The sequence below is a fragment of the Lepisma saccharinum genome, chromosome 11, assembly GCF_977018435.1.
Source record: "Lepisma saccharinum chromosome 11, izLepSacc3.1, whole genome shotgun sequence".
NCBI lineage: Eukaryota > Metazoa > Arthropoda > Insecta > Zygentoma > Lepismatidae > Lepisma > Lepisma saccharinum.
The window spans coordinates 34,866,066-34,885,891 of NC_139239.1; the positions used below are offsets into that span (position 1 = coordinate 34,866,066).

Genomic DNA, 19,826 nt, shown 5'->3' on the forward strand with positions numbered 1-19,826 from the left:
GGCTTGCCCACCTAAGTCTTCTTGATTTAATTATTCTAATAATATCAGGACATGAATACAAATTATGTAGTTCCAAATTATGTAACCTTCTCCACTCACCTGTCTCCTCATCCCTTTTAGGTCCAAATATTTTCATAAGGATCTTATTTTCAAATACTCTCAATTTATGTTCCTCTTTCAATGTAAGGGACCAAGTTTCACACCCATATAATACTACAGACAAAATTACTGTTTTGTATATTTTAATTTAAACAAGTTACACATACTTCATTCTAGAAAAGTAAATATGTAATTTCAAAGACAAATTTACTCTAGTCTAACAACTAAAGACACATGCTGAAATTGTAAACATTTTTTTTACCCACCGAACTCATGTGACGGTTGGGACTGCCTTTTCCGCACAAGCTGGGGTATGATGGGTTCAATCTAAGTGCGCGTCAAGTTTGTTTCTGTACTTGCTTTTCACTTGAATCAGTGATGAAAATCCATTTTCTCACATGAGATGGAGAACGGCATGAGCAACTTCAATGCCTCATCGGAATGGCGGTCGGAAATATCAAGTCCTCATGCATATGGCACACAGATAAATTAAGAACTCATTGCTGCGACCGAAACAAAAAACGACAGATATCTAATTCCCTTGAGTTAAACATCAGAGAGATGCCGGTCAAAAGCAATGATAAAGCGTGAATAACAGAAATGTAAAGTTGAGACTACATAAAACATGGGTTGAATTAAAATGGTTAAAACAATATGTCTTAGTAATTTAAATATAATAGGTTTTTATGACACAGTAAATTAATTTTGGAGCCCGACTTCGCGACGCAACAAACGCCCCCTCGGTACCCAGCAGTGGGTCGCGCCCCATAGGTTGAGAAACGATGCTCTAGGTGAAGAGAGAGAGTTAGATAATGAAGGATAAAGATTAAAGGAGAGAGTGAGTGAGACAGTGAGGGAGAGAGAGGGGGGGATTTCTCAAATGTCTGTTACTATACACGTTCCTATCAGAAACTAGTCTCAAGCTTGGGCGAATAAACGGTCTCAGTTTCGTCCAAAGGTTTTGTAAATGAATAACAGATCAAGAGATGGCGCTGAGATCCCTTCATCCATTACATGCTGATTGAACAAACAATTGAAAATCAGAACATAAAGAGACGGGCCAGGAACTTGGCAAAATTTTAAGAGATGAAAATAATGTGTGAATTTGTAGGAGCGACAGTAATCTGTGTGAACAAAGAGTTCGGCTTTGAAGATTTTACTAGAAGTTCTAAGCTGAAGATACATTACAGCATGCAGTATAAGAATACTTTTTGTAAACAAATTCTACCATCATAATGTAAACTAGAGTTATTGACACTTTAAGCACACAGTTTACGAAAAATCTAATTTTCTTCCATTGTTTTTATTGGATGTCATACAAAAAAAATCACACCTTGTTGAATATTGAGGCACTATATTTTTCATGAAGCTGGGGTCAGAAACACACTTGAGTCCGTAGGAAAAAGAAATAAAAATAACAAGTAAATCCCAGTTATTATTACATTTTACCCAATTATTGGAATCATAAATTCCAGTTATTGGCACAGTATAAAATTAGGTATTAAGATATATGACTCCTTTTAACTGTTCACAAAGCTAAACAATATTCAATTTTATTAGTTACAAATGATGATAATAATAATAGAAGTAACAATAATAATCCTATTTAATTACAAGCTCTCTACCGTGGAATACAAAGTTGGATTAGCTTATTGAGTGCATTGAGTTCTCTAGGTAGCATATATATTTCAGAAATAATTATAAAATGCAACAATGCTCTTAATTTACTTGTAAAACAAAGAACGAGAATTCAAAAGCATTCAAACAACTTCACGATCTGGTAGCTGACCGCTAAACAAATGATGGCTGTTGGCGGGATCCACTCGACATAATCTTAGTGACCACTGGAGGTGCCACGTAGCTCTAAACGGTGTTCCCAACTTCTTACAAATTCTTAATATCGCTTCATGAATAAAAGGGTGCCAATAACTGGAGGGATGCCAATAATAGGACTCTCTACCCTATGGTTTTGTTTTCTTGATACATTTTTACCTGCATCTGATAAATTGATAACTGGTGACAACTTTTGGGAGCGGGTGACGGTAACGGATGCGAGCGCGTGGTTCTGATCACATCACGTACATAAATGACCGAGATTATGATTATGTGAGGCTCTACATCCACACACCCCTGTATGTCATGACGGCATGTTGCAATGTGCAAGGGGGGTGGATTTGCCTTTATTACTTTGTAACCATATTTGACCTTTCGATGTGTAACAATAGTTTCAAACTACATAGTGAATTTAGTCATACATAATTGTCTATTATTCACAAATCACACCCAATTCGATGCAACAAGCATAGTCACTGTCATTTAGCCTTCTATCTGCATATATGAACATACATGTAAAATTCATGAGGAAATGCTAGAGCTGGAGTTTCCGAAATCCACTTTAATGATTTTGGGCGTTTGTAATGATCTCACATTATGATCGTTCCATTTGGAGCAGAGCGTTTTTCCTTCAATCCTTGCAAGCTACGAGTAAATTCTCAGACTCAATCGTTATTGTTAATCCTGTCTAGCTGAAATGGGAAATCTGGACAAGACGTAATCCATAATCGGGGGAACACAACAAACGAAGCCAATCCTCAATCCCCAGCCAAGTATGATGCATGCGGAACTCCTGCACCACTGATGAGAGAAGCTTGTAATTGGGCGACAAAATGAATCCACAGGGCTCTCATCAATCCTACGAGGAACTAATGAATTTCTCGTGTGCGTGGAGGAACACCGAGAGGGAGTATTGAGTACTTAAACGTGATTCATTATCCATAATCTTCTGCCACCACGAAAGGCAAGCCAGAGATTAGTTCCGCGGAAGGATAGTGGGGCTGGATCCGTTAATCGTGAACGCGCTAAGAACTCCGAGGGCAGTTATGCTCATGGATAGTCTTAGCTGGATGAAGGAGCCGGGATGGTTTCTATCAATCACTTTGGAAAACCTCCAAGTGAATATGCGGTCGGTGGTAACTGCGATGTGTTCTCAGCAAGGGTCCGAGTTGAGAGCAATTATCTTGAAGATGAAAGGTAACCCGCTGGCCTCGAGTTTGTGAGGAATCACGCGCGGACATCAATACCGCGATGGCTACAGCGTGTCAGTTGCACAGAGTTAACAAAATCGCGAATTTGTACTTTCTTTTTTGCAAGCAAATCGCCAGTTCATCAGATTAGGGCCTCCCCGATGTCATAGTGGAACGCTATTCTTGATTGATTTGGTTTATTTTACTTCACATTTCTGCCACCTTTGGCTAATGCCGACGATGAGAATGAGTGATATGATGAAGGGAACACAAAGAACACCCACAGCCAGGCCGGGATTTAAACCCGGTACCGTGTCATCCAATTTCTTTATCGTTCTATATATTTTTGATAACTCTTATTTCATCATCATCAATATATTCAAATTTTTTATTCCTCACGTCGTAGTCCGCTGTTCTAACCACTCCGTCGAGGTCACCGGCGGTAACGCTATCGTCTTGCAGTCAAGGGGTTCCGGGTTCGATACCCGGTGGAGGCCACTTTAAACTGTAGGTCCAGTCCCGATTAGCCTTACTGTGAATAAAGTGGACTTAAAACACCAATTCAATCAATCAATCAATCCAGGTTTTGCAAATTTGCGATAAGAAATTAAATTCCTTTACAGCTCCCCAGCCAACTCGCTAACTGAAACGCACATTCATTTATTTCCCCTCTCGCTTCCCCTTCTCTCGTGCCGTTTGCCTGTGCTGCAAAATTTGTCAACGGGAACACTGCAAACACCTGATTGCATTGCCCACATTCCCTGCGTTTGCTTACGGTTGAAAATTGGACTACATCGCCACAGGAGCTTTCTTATCTTGATCGAGCTGTAAAACATGCGCACACTGATATGCGCCAAGTGTAATTTATACTCTTATAGTTCCCATGAACGTAGAAATTCTTCCTTTAAGTATTTCTTAGTAAATTATTCCCGCATGTGATGTGGGATATTGTTTTCTTCTTTGAAACACGTTGCTTTCCTTCGTTGCAGCCATTTTCTAAGATGACGGACGAAGTTCTAGTGGAATTTTCGTTATTATTATTATTATTCCACGAGCGGCTGGCGACAGGTATAGCAACTTGAACACATATGCTAAGACCAGCAAGCCTGACTTGCCTAACCTACTCACGTATGAATCTAATAGCAGAAATAAACAGAACTTAACCTACCTAACCTATTCACATGTTATTTCTGCTACGACGCATTATTGTTTGTAGCATACTTGACTAGGTTAGGCGGTCAAGTGTGGCGCTGTTAGCATTTATCTCCAAGCTACTATAGCTGTCGCTAACCCCTCGTGTTATTTCTCATCCAAAAATAAGTTAATTTTTCTGGATTCTACACTCTGTTCCTGGTATCTGTGGAGGAATCGAAAGAAAACAAGTCTCTGCGCAAGTAGTGACACGAGACGACTCCACCAATAAATATGTGAGAGGGAACGGGATTGCGTGGAGGGGGAGAAATTGCAATTATCAGCCTTCGCAGCAGCAGTGTACTGCTTTGCTCTGCCCACTCGATCCTCCCTCCTCCTTTGCCGTTCTGCGCGGCCTTGCTTCACAGATTCGTGGTGCTCCTCCCACTCGCTTTCTCCCCTTCTCTACCTTTATGCGCGGCCTTGCCTCACAGACTCCCGGGAAAGAGTTTGTAGATGCAACAATAAGGAAACTAAGCATAAGTGTTGCCACCACTTATTTTACACCAAGTACCCTGCCTTGAGGCTAAGGGCGAAATGTTTCTGGAAGTAACTTGATGAAGATATTGTTCGGCTGACCGAGAGCTTTCTTGATAGAAAGGACCATAAAGAGTCAATTAACTCCGAACTGGTTATAAAGTTCAGCCTTTCTACTTGATAAGGAACTATGGACGGAATTCCTTTCCCTCCTTGATCGCCGTAAGAGGGACAACAGACATGATGCAGGTAAAAAAGAAATGAGGCAGCTCTCGTTGTTTGCGCGAGTCACGGCGAAGCTTTTCAATCCGCACGAGTGCGTGACGTTTTGGTGCAAACAAAGTAGAAGAACTTCCGGTACACGAGCATCAACACAGCCGATCTCGTCCCGAGCGCAAGTACGGAGGAAGAATGCTCTCAAACTGCTCTTAATTCCTCGACTCGTGCCACCAACTATTAAGAAAGTTCGTGCTCTCCTCTGAAACAATTTCCTTTCCAATCACGGTGGCAGAAATAGCCTGGAATGCGCTCTTTACGTGCATCGAATTCGCTTCCCGGAGTTCTTTTTGGTGAGAGGCTCTCTCTCTCTCTCCTCTCGAAATGCAAAGTGGATTTTAATAACGGGTCTTAATGCTCTTATTCCCCCCCTTGTTAGCCAAGGTGCCGGTGGCGAGGGAGTTAATAACTGAAACTAACTTTTAATGCCTTTGACGTAAGGTTATGTCGGAGTCGTCTTAAGCATTTTTATGTAAATATCTTTTTACCCTTAAGAGGTCTATAAAACTTGATAAAGTGGAAAAGTTATATTCGAATGTACTCTTGTGGGTCTTCAGATTTTAGACAAGTATTAAGAGCCTTACTTTGATGTGATGTGTACATTTGTTCATCACAGGACATATCGTTATTATAAGTAACTATCTCTCCATGCCTGCAGCAACACAGGCCTTCCATCTGTCCCTATCCTGAGCAAGATCTATATACTATTTTCCATCCCTACAGATTCCCTTTAAATCCATCTCGACCTTGTCCCTCCATCTTCATCTTGGCCTTCCTACAGGTCTCTTACCATCAGCTTTGCCAACAAGAATCTGTAAACTCTTCTTTCCTCTCCCATTCGTGCCACATGGCCTGCCCACCTAAGTCTTCTTGATTTAATCATTCTAATAATATCTGGTCTGGACATGAAAACAAATTATGTACTTCTAAATTATGTAACCTTCTCCACTCACCTGTCTCCTCTTCCCTTTTAGGCCCAAATATTTTCCTAAGGATCTTATTTTCAAATACTTCCAATTTATGTTCCTCTTTCAATGTAAGGGACCAAGTTTCGCGTCCATATAATATTACAGGCAAAATTACTGTTTTGTATATTTTAACTTTTAGTTTCTTAGATATTAAGGGTATATAATTATATCTGATGTCAGTCAAGTTTTTATTCGAATAGTCTTGCACACCGCTGGTTCAACGCTTCGACGCTCCACCGTATAATCTCGGAGAACTACAGGTATCACACAGAATATGTCTGATTTCATATTGTAAAGATTTTTATATTAAAAAAATATTATTTTCGTGGCTTGTTGATTTAAAATTTCTTATTTTCCAAAGTAGTAACCCCCCCAAGAAAGAAACGAATCCTTTGGCGCTTATAACCCTATGAGTAACAGAGTCTACCAAATGGGGTTTTCGTTGGGTCACGCATAGTCGTCGCATCTAATCCCATAGCCACTGTTTTATGGATTTCGAGACCGGAGTCACTTACTATTGTCTTCAAATAGTCCCCAGTTTTCCTTACGGTACTGGAACAACACTGAAATTGAACCTGGGACCTCTTACACCGAAGAGGAGAGCACCATCCATTAAGTTACGCGGGAGCTCAAGTGACCACTTAACACTATAGAAATGTACATGTTGGCGTCAAGACATCAGATTTTGATTTTTTTTTATTGAAAAGAATAATTAATGGAAGTAACAATTCAGCTTCGAAAACTTGCATAGCAGTACATTTCAGTCAAACGTGCTGCAAGTTTTCGAAGCTTAATTGTTACTTCCATTAATTATTCCTTTCAATTAAAAAAACATCACAATCTGATGTCTTGGCGCCAACATGTACATTTCTATAGTGTTATGTGGTCACTTGAACTTCCGCGTAACTTAATGGATGGCGCTCTCGTATTCGGTGTAAGTAGTTGTATTTTAGACAAAGTTTTCTCAACGAAGGTGGCAGTGAAATTATAAATGGCAGAGAAAATGATCTTGAAATCGTTGTTCTTCATAGTAAATTAAATGCATCCACTAATATTTATCAATGTTGGACTGGGAGTTTTCTTATTTTACGTTGCTTTTCCTTCTCTTTGGGCTAATGGCGGCGATGAGGGTGATTGATGATTAATTTGTTGATTTAAGTCCACTTTATGCACAGTAAGGCTAATGGGGAATGGATCTACAGTTTAAAGTGGGATCCGAACCACTGCGCCAAGTGCCTCCACCCGGTATCGAACCCGGGAACCCTTGATTACAAGACGACGACGCTGTCACTGCGCCATCGGGGGGGCCCTGGTGATTGATGAATAGATAATATTGTAGTAGGGGCACTCGTAAAGGAACACTCGCGCCTGTTTCGAACTTCAACACCTCGGTGAACGAGACGAGCGATTGTTTGTCTGAATTTCTGCAGATATGTGTATCCAACCGGGAAACGGGAGAATGTGGTCGATTGGCAAGAGAGAGAGTGGGTAAGGCCATCGTTAAAATGCAACACCTACGCTTCTAGCGTAATCTGATTAAGAAACAAGTACAATCCCTGGCACTTGAAGATTTGGCACTTCACCTGGTGGTTGATTAACTGGCTACGACATCCCGAGCGTGCTGACAACGAAGATACTCAGCGCGGGGTCAACCGAGGCAGCGTGGAAAAAAGACTGGAGACGCATGCATGAAGGAAGAGAGCCGAAATGTTGTATCGGGGCTTCTTCTTGTAAATGCATGTTTCCCGCCGACAACTTGTCAAAGACTTTATAACTCTTGGATGTAAACCGTGCGGTTGCATTAGGCATTCGTGTCTACAGGGATGTAGCGTCATGGGGCTGTTGAAATCCTCGGATTTCGATTTCAGCAGGTAACTTGCTTCCTCTGACTGGAAGCAACGTAATCACTGAGCTTGAAAAGCATACGGTGTTCATCTTAATTAATTTTTTGATGGTTTTGATGGCCGTAAGATGTGTTAATCAATCTTTGTCATCGCCTGTATGACCCTTCCTAGCTAAGTGCCAGTGTTTCATAGCTTTAATTAATTTTGTATAATTCTACGTAGGTTTCTTGATAATTCCTTCGCTTCACATTTTAATTCAAGAATATTAACTTCTCAGTCCAGTCCGGTTAACATTTGTGTATAATGGATCTCAGGCACGTTCCCAGGGAAAAATAGAGAGGTGTGCGTGGACAAAAGCTATACTATAATAAATAGCAGTATTTTTTCACGTTTAATAATAAGTATTATTATTTCAATTGTATTACGGGGGAGGGAGGTTGAACTCCAAAAAGACTCTCGACTTAAATAAGAAAAATACCAAATTTCTTTGATCATAACTGACAAAAATTAATGCATCTAATATATTTCTTTAAATTGTCCTCATTATTTTAGAAAAGAGGTTTATGCTATTGTCAGTGTTTCTATCCTTTTGCTTATTCACAATTTTAAAAGAACCGACACATGCCACGTTTTCTATTATCGCATGTGTGTTAGTGTAAATGGTAGAGTCCCAATTTGAGATCTGCTGTGATAGGAAGTTAACAAAATGATAACTGACAAATAAAGCATGTACAGGCGTAAAAGGCCTATCTCCAACCAGTAGCAATATTTTTTAAGTGTATGCAACCAGCAAACAAGAAATACTACTTTGCATTTTAATTTCTTAATATTTGAAAATAAGTTAATAATGGTAGAAATTCGACATGCACGTTGAAAGCCAAAATGTCGAATAGCATTTCATTATACTGCTTATTCATGGTAGGATATCTTGAGAGGAAAGGGATAGATGAGATTCCTCTTCCGAAGAATGTTATCCTGAAACATCCCCTCCCTCTCTCAAATTCAGGATAGAGCATTTATTTGGAATAAAGTGAAAGATAGGCAGAGGTGTTAATTTTAAATCAACCTCCCTCACCCTCACAACACCGCACCCTCGCGACTCACACAAGCCCTCACCCTCCCTCTTCCTCAAAAACTCTTTCAGAGGCTGAAAGTAAGGGCTGCCTTCATGAGGTCGTCCTCCAGATGGTGAACACGTGCTCAGGACAATGTTAGGTTTTTGCATCCTGCTCCTAGTGATGAAGCTTCATATACAAATAACTGAATGGCACTATCACATTTTGCTGTACATTATACAAGCTACTTGTTTTTTTTTGTTTTTTTTTACACAATAAAAACAAGTTGAGGCGTCAAGAATACATAAGAACCAAGTTAATGTCAAGAGCAGCTACAACTAAGAAATGTTTTCTCTTCAATCTTTACATTGTATTTCAAGCGCTAAGCATCTACACGTTTAATTCGAATTATTGCGATCTATATATATCATGTGTACTTTATTTGTTGTAGAACTTCGATCCTCTATAAGTTTGAAATGCCCTATTGCAAAAACTGGATGTTAACAGTGGTTCACTGGGCTGATTTGTTTCGCTTTCAAGAGATTGCGTCAAGGCCAGCGCTGAATGGGAACATATTCCTCACATGTCTTCAGAAATGTTTAAAGTTGGCACGAGGTTCATTTCATAACCAAACATGGGCCGTGTTGTTGGAAGATTTCCGTGCTGGGGAGTCAAAAGACGACCGCATGTAATCAGAATGTGTCAAGATGAAAGACGTCTTCTTCTCAACGCAGCAGGAGGTGTCGAGGTCTTGCACTTTCACATACGGATGAAGGTTTGCAGGGCTAATATGTGAAGCCATTATCTGTCAGGCTCTTGTCATTTATGGAAGTACGTATTCTTTGGGAGACGGCTTAGTCTTCTAGTACTGTTATTTGACAGATGAACAGCGGCTTAATTTTGCACGTTTGGTGCATATAGCTAACGCACGTGCTGGCACAAGAAACGTGTGGTTAAAATTATGCCAAGACACTCTAAAATTATACATTTTAGAGTGCCCTGGCACCATTTCAATTATTATAGTGGACACCTCGGTAATTGATACTAACTAGGGTGATTTTGGATGCATCTAGAAGATCTAAAGTAGGTGAAGATGCTCCATTGACGAAGATTACGTATGTCGGTATTAAAAGAATATGGAACGTTAACTAAAGCAGGTTGAAGACACCAGGCACATCTTCAACTCATAGGCGTGCGCTTACCCTCTGATTAAGGGAGACAGAAGCCTTTGATGAAAGTTCAATCGGATAAAGAATAACCTTATTTTATCTCAATTTTGTTGTTTTGATGGGTCTCGAACAGGGGCGTATATAGGGTGTGTCCGGACCCACAGAAAATCACCGTATTAGAAGAATTTCAAACTTCCGTGTCACCAATGTTCTTTGCTCTCTTCTTATTTACCCTCTCTGTGGTTCAGAGACTAATTTACACATATACATGGTTTCGCACAGCAGATTCAAAACAAGTACACATATTTTTTTTTTCATTTTCAACAGTGACTGCCATTTGTGGAGGGAGGAGGGTCCGGTTAACCCTTCACTTTTTTCAACAAGAAGTAAACTGTCGTTGCCCCCAGTTTTGGCTGCTACTGATTTCCAACCCAATGCATGGGCAGTTTAGTTAATTATAACATAACTAACAAGTAAAGTGCGTGGGAGTGTTAATAACAAGAAATTTCGTAGAGAACGAAGTTGGATAGTTCAATTACATATTAAATAATGCACCTTCTTCCTCTTCCGCTGTTGCTTGGAACTTTTGTCGGCGTGAAAATCCTTAATTTTTTAATAGCGTAATTGTTTGATAACGGTGATAAAATTCCTCTACACTAAATTTCTAAGTGAATGTTAGGGAGGGAGGCTGTTGCCTCCACTTATTCCCGCCCGCCGTGCGTACGCTTATGCTTCATCTGTCTACAATTTGCGACTGTAACTTCCAGGAATGCATGCAGATGGTTTTACTTACGAGCCAATTTGAGAAAGAATTGCTCTCGATCATCCGGAGGCCGGTAAATTTGTTATATCATATTGTTTATTGATACCTCATGAGAATCTTTCTTAAAATGGACGTAGCTCAAATCGACCTGCGGATCAATGGACCTTTGGAGACGAAAATAAAAGAACATTCAATTTAGTAGCAATATTAAGGTTTGTCTACACTTCTTGAAGATCTAACGTAGAGATTTGAGCACCCTAATTGTAAATAACTTGAGCGCCATCTTTGATCATCCTCAATTGCTTCTCTTTGGTTCATTGAACTTTATTAGTTAAATTATCTGTTGCTGGAATTCTGATAGGTAAAGTGTCCCTAGTCCACTTCCTGGTGGAGACACATTTTAGTGTTTTAGGTTCAATACTTGTTAATCTATGTGCACATAAATGTGAAACATTGATACCGAGCGATTGACCACTTGGCTAATGATGCCCATTGAACTAAATTGAATATGAATTTAAATAAATCTTGTGTAGATGAATCCATTCTTATAGGATTAAGACATCTGACGAGGGGAAGATAAAGCAAGAAAAAGAACGAGAGAGAAATTGAGAAAGCGGGAAGAGGAAGAGAAAGAAAGAAGGAAAGTGTGAGAATATATTTTCATTCCTACGTCGTTCTCTGCCAGTTTCAGTGGAACCTCTATTTTTTCGATCTTGTGCCTTACACTTGTCCTGGTACATGCGTTGTGGCATTATGGTGCTGATAACGGAAATATCCGAAGTTCACATTGTTACATTATGACTAAAACACGTACAACCACAGTTATGTGTTACTTACCTTTGGAATTTTGAGTGCTTTATTTTTTAATTTTGTCAACTGTGCAGTGTCAGACAACTTGTATCAGAAGAACAAGTGGATAGACTAACCTGTAGATGTCAACTTGGCAACAAGATGTACAAATATTTGACATGTAGGCTGAGAGGCAAAATCCAAAATTACCACTTCCTTTTGAATACGTTGTTTTCTACCATTTTTTGATATCATTGGTTCACTTTCCGTTGGTCTACTAGACGCGTTCTTCGCTTCGCTTTACAGCACATGATGTGGTTGGCAGTTTGTCATTTTTCGCAAAATATGTATGTTCCATGCGACACTGCCGTGCGCAGAAAATGGAGTAACAGATGCGATGTTAGGTTGCCAGCATACAGGCGGCAAAACCCCGAAACGACGCACTAATGATAAAAATGTTACTGAGAAAAGTTGTTTGTCTTGATGTCTATACGATTCTGTGGTCCTTGGGCTCCATTAAAATGACACCCTGTACATACATATATAACATATACAGTGTAATCAATAAATATGGAAACACTCGTCTAGAACCAGTGAAAACGTCCCAATACATCATATAGAACAGAGGAAAAACTTGTTAGGTTTTATGAACTTGGTGTCCATCTTGAAGTCTATCGAACTCAGGAGATGTACTAAGCTGTTCTGTTCGACTTTGTATGAAGGAATCCATTACTTCTAAGAAAACATCGGAATATTTTCCCCATATTCTTGTTTACGGAAATTGTCTCACTTCCAGATTAACAATTTTTGATTGAAATATTTGAACACGATTTTTGTGTAGTGGCGTGTTTAGTATATGATTTCATAATTTGGATAGTTTTAAGTATGTGAAAACAATCCATTAAGCATAAAAATCAGATTAGTTTCTTAATTGGAAGCACCAACCATCATCTCGCAATGAACCGTACACAAACAATTGTTTTCATCTGACTGCGGGGCCTCTTGAAGAGCGGGGCCTCGGGCGATTAATCGAGTTGCCTCTGGTATAAAATGTATACCCATCTTGTGAAATTTGGGGATGGGCGCTGATGTACATTGGCCCCCCTCACCAAAGTTACAGCAGACAGCGACAGTTTCGAACGGTTCGACGAAGAAAAGCCCGAGGCAGACTCATCCTCGAAGCGGTGTTTACCATTGTCATCATCACTTCCTTCATAACTGAGTGGGCAAAAAATTGAGCATCTTCCAGCAACTGGATAACTATAACTTTGTTTTCCCCATTTAGTGCTCTGCAGATATCAAGAAAAGGGGGGCGGGATGGAGAGAGAGAGAGAAAAGAGAAAAGAAAATCCAATGAAGAAGACCTGCCCCACCCACTGTATCATCCGAGGAGATGAAGGAAAAGCATTTTCCCGCGATCAAGGTCACTCCGCAATTACTTTGTGTCTGAAGCAACGAGCCCCCCCCCCCCCCCCCCGCCCGCGTGGCCTCCATCCTCCTGCCTGTCGGTCGTAAATAAACGGGACAAACTGGGTTTTATACTCCGGCGATAACGGAGTTCCTCAGATATCAAGGAATTCGCAGACATCCGAGCTATTTTCAAATCGCGTGGGATTGTCCGCAATTTATCCCCGTTCTCTTGTCTTCTTGCCGAAGTTTTATGTCCATGGCAAAATCAGGAACGTTATGGAATGCCTATTTTTATATCTTTGGTAGGGGGTGAACAATAAAAATTGTCTTCACCCGCATTTCAAGTTCAAATTATTCACATTACATTTTCACTTCAAATTTAACATTGTTACTAGGGGACGAATTTTGAGGTGCAGCACCAATCGTTTGAGGTATGTATTTTAGGACATGAAATCAAGTAAAATGAACAAACTTTGTTGCACTTTTTCGTGAGATTAGCACAATTATCCCCTTCTTATCCCCTCTTGGATGCCTCAGCACCTTCTTCCTTCCTTTTCTTTCATGTTTTGCAAAAAAATTGGACAGAAAATTAAACGATTTTCACTCTTTTTGAGCAGCTACATAAAACCCTATAGTCTCATTTTGTAGAGCAGAACGAGAGCTATAAAATAGTATAATATAATCATTGTAGCCTCAATAGTTCCCAAGATAATGTAGTTTCTCCACATATAAAGGTCTTCAGAGCTCAAATCGCCAGCGACTTTATTCGAAAACATAGAACATAATCCGGTACAACAAGTTGTTTGAAACGCAGTAAATGCCACGGTTACTTCCTAAATACTGGTTACTTTACGTAATTATTACTAATTGTTATTTGCTTCAGTGTTGAATATAGAATGTTAATGTAACTGGTTTAGACCTGATTAATGTCAGCATCTTTTTTTGCACCCTTTTGAAAACATTTTCAGAACCTTTTTTCCCTTACCCGACCATAATTTTGCATTTTAAAATTCTTCCCCCAATTATTATTACAACCACCATTGTCAAATGACGCGGCGACTTCAATGTCCAAATCCCGTATACGGCATAATCTTTTCTTTGTATTTGTTCCCTCCATCCATACCAGTAATTCATCTTCCTTTGTGGTCACGTTTAGTAGATAATAATAATAATGAGAATTTCAAATCTCATTCTACGCACCAAACAGGTTTCGAGATTCATATACCGTACCTGTCTCGTTCTCGCCTCGATTTGTAAATGCATGTCTCGTTCTTGTCTCACATTCAAAAGGCAAGTCTCGGCCTCGTCTTGAAGTAGTGCTTTGTACAAATATAATTTATAACTTGTCAGGACACACTTTCACAGTATATAGAAGTTTTACTACTCTCCAATAATGTTTCCAAACTTTTTGAGAAGGGAAGTTTATCCTGAATATATCTGCAACCATGCAGTACATGTTCACAATTGTCACCAATTGATTTACTTTGTAATTACCGGATACTTGGCTACAATCAATCAGATACCTAGACACACAGTAAATATCGTACCAAAGTCTCAAACGAGACCGAGTCTCTTAAACGTCTACCATATTGAAGCTTGTGGATTGATTTCGCTCAAATGTACATTTAGATCACTTTTCCAAGGTATCCAACTGCCATATAAACTTTAGGTCAATATTTCTCAAACTAAAAAAAATATCTAATGCGTCCAGTACAAGGAAGAATCTGTTTTGCTCACAAACTTGAAGTGCTTTGACGAATTTCGCTCGAGGCTGTACCAGATCAAGAGTGCTCCGTAGTGTCCAATAGCCATTGCGGTATCAGCTGAAAGATCACAGAAGTAGCTTTACTTTGTTGTACATAGCCTAATTAAACTTAGGTCTTCTACGTAATTATTTTCTTTTATATTTTTTTCCCCAGGTTATCATGTTCACATTACCTTCTAGTTCGTCTTTGTAATTACGTAGATTTAAATGTATATTTTAGACATAATACATTAATTATTTTTTTCGTTTCTCCCCAACAGGTTGGAGAGGCAGAGGAGAAAAGCTTCACAAGACGTAGCCGAGAACGTCACCAAGTCAGATCATCACCATCACCATCATGACTCGCACATGAAGAGCCAATGCGTAGGTCTCTACAAAAGATTTCATCTCTGTAATTCGCAGGTATGTTATGCAATTTATGTTCTTTGTTTATATATCTAACCCTTGCAGCAAGTTTACACTTCTGTTGTGTTTGTGGACTTACACGTGTTTTTGCAGTCATTAACCTAACCTAACCTAACTTTTGAGTGTGAGTAAATTGGTATGATTTACTATTTTATTTCTAATTTCTCTCTCTCTTCTTGTCTAAAAAAAAAAAAAAAAACAGTTTTGCGCACAGACTTTAAAGCTATCAAAGTAGCAACGTTCGATCAAAATCTGTGCGCAAAACAGGTCAGTGAGATTTGTGCGCAATCCTCGGCGAGGAAATTGCGTACAACCAAGTAGGCACTGTACGCAAGAATAACAGGATTCAAGTTCAAAAGATGCAACAGATGTCTGTCCGCTGTTTTAAACGTCCATTTGATTGATTAGTACGCACCACGTGACAATACACCACACATACGTAGTGCAAACACCTAATGCACTACGTGACACCAAACCAACGAAGTAGACGCCTCATTGTTGGCACTTTGCAACCAACTAGACAAGTTAGTGCAAAGAGAGTCAGACGGAGTTAGTAAAATCCCTCTGTGGATTTTGTATTCTGTCCATGAGTTTTTGCTATTGTCTTGTCATCACCATTCATCATCATATTTGCGGTTAGCCAAACGTGGTAGAAAACCGACGTGAAAGAGAAAACATATAATCATATCCTGATTTGTGATCCAGTTACCTTCCATATAATTTGGACTTTTGCATTAGTAACGCGTTCTGATAAAAATGCATGAAAATGACTAAAACTTTCAATAATGGAATCATTTCAGCATCGGTGCGAACTCTGTAATCATGTCTACCGTTTGTCTACACCCCTTTAGACAACTCACTTAATCCTCTTTACTGTAAAACAAAGGAAAACTTCACGGATCTCCTCTGAAAGATAAATATGCTTCATATGCCCATTAACCTGCTGTTGCACAATATATAACTATAATTACAGTTCTGGCCTATACTTTGAAATTTTTATTTCGCTCCTCTGCTTCTTGCAACTTCATCCGACCATGCGGAGCGTTAGTAGCGCCAGGTGGGCGTTGCTGGACGTTGCTGAGGGTAGCAAGTCTCTCATCAGGCTGTGGATAATAACGGACACGGTTTTAATTAGATCTCGTAAGGGGAAAGGAGTGGGTGGTGCCTTGTGTATCATTTGGGGAAGCTAAAGGGGGCCGGAACGTTCCCCCAACAGTTAGATGCTTTTTTTTTCCTCCCCATCTTAGGGTTTATGGAGAATGTGTTGTTCTCTGGTGGTTGACCTTTCCGCTTGATTTATTGGTCTGAAGAGTAGAGACCGTTAAAGCTGACTGCAGCACGACCACCAATGACGAAGTGCGTTTTGGTTTTTGAGTGAACTGTGTGGATCTGAAACGTGGATTCAGTAAGGTCAGTCGTTTCTCTGAGAATGAGGAGACAGGTGAGTGGAGGTTACATAATTTCAAACTCCATAATTTGTATTCATGTCCAGATATTATAAGAATAATTAAATCAAGAAGATTTAGATGGGCAGGCCATGTGGCACGAATGGGAGAGGAAAGAAGAGTTTGCAGGTTTCTTGTTGGGGAGACCTCATGGTAAGAGATCTGTAGGAAGGCCAAGACGAAGATGGAGGGATAACGTTGAGATGGACCTAAAGGAAATCGGTAAGGATGGAAAAGATTGGATTGATCTTACCCAGGATAGGGATAGATGGAAGGCTGGTGTTGCTCCAGCCATGCCTCTGATAAAAGATGCTATGTTAGATTTATACCGCAGAAATTGCCTTACAGGAGGCAAAATATTCACTATTTTCGTGAACGTTCCTGCTGACCAAGTCAAATAATAAAATAGTCAGATGTAGATTGTAGTCAAATCAACGAATACATCAATCACAGTATACATGGTATGTATATGTACTGCAACATTATAAGTAACATCCCCCCCCCAAACCACCTGGTTTCGAAATTAAACGTCAGAAATAAAACTCACTCACCTTCGTCCAGAAACGCTGTCAAACGACTCTGTTTCAGAACCTCGTTTATCAGTCCTCGTACACAGCAGATTCGAAGCAAACAAAACAACAAAATATTTACAAAATATCCTCTATGACTTCGTGATCAGCTATCAGAACAAATATAAATTCATATTTGAACCGTTAACTGTCCAAATTGTTTCTCATTAAATTAATTATACTTATATGTAATTAACTTTAGCTACAACACAGATAATTTTCATGACTTCCTCTACTACCAGACGCAGACAATAGGGTCTGCAGCAAGCGCACTCATGGCCAGTGTTGCCAACCACTTTTCGGCAATGTCCCTACAGACGTAGTCAAAATGTCCCTGCAACTGACCAAATGTCCCTACGCCAAGTAACGCGACTAAAAAACAACCCTTCATGAGTATGCAAAACAGAAGATGAAATATACACTTTTCTTACCAAATATTTGTGCTCGATGCTTCCACAACGTTGAGTCGTTTACTGTTGATTATGTTATTTGAAGTCACACATGCTGCTGCTGTGAAGAGATAGATGTTGGTTGGTGAAGCTGTATTTCTTGCAGTCTTCTTCACGTGCCTTAAGGGAAGAATTTATCACCAGTAAAGAATTTAAAACAATTCTGTCCCATTTTATTTCTTTTTTTGGTTCTTGTATCACTTAACATTGAAAATATTCTTTCAGTTTCCGCGTTAGAATGTGGTAATGTTAGCACTATTTTCGCGAGAGTGGAAATGTTTTCAAGAAAGAACTTGGCCTCAAAGTTCTTGATAACCGATAACATGTTCCAAAATTCTGATGGAGATTTTTTAGTTAGTTCTTTTATCTCCTCCTCGCTAAAGTATCCAGGTAAACTAAACCATTCATTTTCAGGTTCAGAAGGATACAAGTGGGTCATGTCAGCAAATGATTTCGGTTTCATAAAATTTCGGCAGATCATTCTTATTAATCTCTGACTTTCTGACTCTAATTATCCTTTTAAATTATGTTTGCTGTGGAACAAAGCATTTGTAGAGTTATTTTCCAACATTGAAAAAAGTTCCTACGTTTTCCCTCATTTGGCAAAATCTGTCCCTACGCGGGCAAAATATAGTGAAAAGTCCCTATGCGTAGTCCCTACGGTTGGCATCACTGCTCATGGCACAACGATTATAAACAATTAAAGAAATAATTTCCCGCCTAAACAACAACGCATTGTTAGAGTGGCAAAGTTACCAGATAAGGATAACAAAAATCCTTATGGGTTGCTAGAAAACGATTGCTTTCACCACTGACGTACGCAGAATTTTTATTTTCGGGAGGGGCTGGAATTGTAAAGGTGCATAGTGCAGAACTGCTTTCTAGGGGCGGCATACACAATAAGATATTCGTTTATTTTAAATTTTGCACTCTCAAAAATTGCAACCAGGGGTCATTTTTAGGCCAGTTTGCATTTGCCACTTTGGTCTTTCCAGAGATCTTTCTTCACTGCTTTTGTTTGAAAAATGTTCCATTTTCTCAAAATATCGGAGGGGACTACAGCTCTTTCAGACACCCCTTCTGCGTATGCCAGTGGCTTTCATATAACATTATTAAATTTAATTCCTTTAATGTTATGCTTCTTCTGTTCCACAAATACTGCAAGATATAAAGCAGTTTCCATGCATTGACTCATTCTTAGAGTTGCCGCATCTGCTTCATTTTTAACTTTTGGAGTTATAATATGAATCTTGTAGCAAATGCCATCCACAGAGCCTTTGGTTCCTTCATAGTCCTGTGTCGCGATTGAAGTAAACTGCGATAATACGCTTCGACCGAAAATTCATTCGCGCAATCTTACCTACTCCATTCATGGAGAAAATAGGAGTTGGGAGTTACAACCAAGGATGTAACTTTAACCACTATTTCCAGTACGAATCGAATTTCCGTCACAGTTCGAAAACGCCGTTTGCAGTTGGTAACATTTGAGCAGCGATGAAGAGTGTTCCACGCTGAGATTTTCCAGCACATGAACTTTTTTTAAAAATGGAATTAGTGACTGATTTATGGATGTGGTGTCTACCTCTGCCGAACCAACTTTTATGGTGCATTCTGGGATACCCTCGAATGCCCTCGCCGAGGCAGAAAAAATAATTTGAGGAGGAAACTTGAAAGGGTCCCTTATCCGATGTTCTTTTTTTGTCTTCAAGTATTGAAGTCGCATGACTTTCACGGAATTCTGTAACAAGGTTGTATTTCTCAATAAACATAGACATAGAAATGTTGTTTCCAAAGAGACAGTTTACATTTGAGTGACATTTGATTTCGAGAAGTTAATTTCTCGGTCCAAAAGAAGAGGAAAGTTTATCATCAAACATTGGCCTGATAATTGAAACACTCCAGGAAAACTTAAAATGGAAAACCTTGAAATGTAACAATTAGTAAAAACCAGACAAATTCATTTTACTAGAATGTAATTTGAGTAACTTGACATTAGTATGTTTTATGAAATATAGTTACTTGCTTTCCAAATTGTTAGAACTGCCATAAAAGTATATTTGCAGATAACATTTCTTAAAGAAGACTGCTTGTGTGGTAAGTAATGATTTGAAATATTGTCAGCTCATTGC

At 39.4% G+C, this 19,826-nt stretch overlaps 1 protein-coding gene across 1 annotated transcript in view; it reads left to right on the plus strand.

Moving 5' to 3' along the window:
- LOC145995000 (papilin-like) overlaps positions 1-19,826 on the plus strand; it is a 379,499-nt gene that overhangs the window by 323,727 nt on the left and 35,946 nt on the right. Inside the window, exon 4 of the mRNA XM_083131532.1 lies at positions 15,090-15,231. Within this exon, the coding sequence (XP_082987658.1) occupies positions 15,090-15,231 (142 nt within the window). The remainder of the gene's footprint in view (positions 1-15,089; positions 15,232-19,826) is intronic.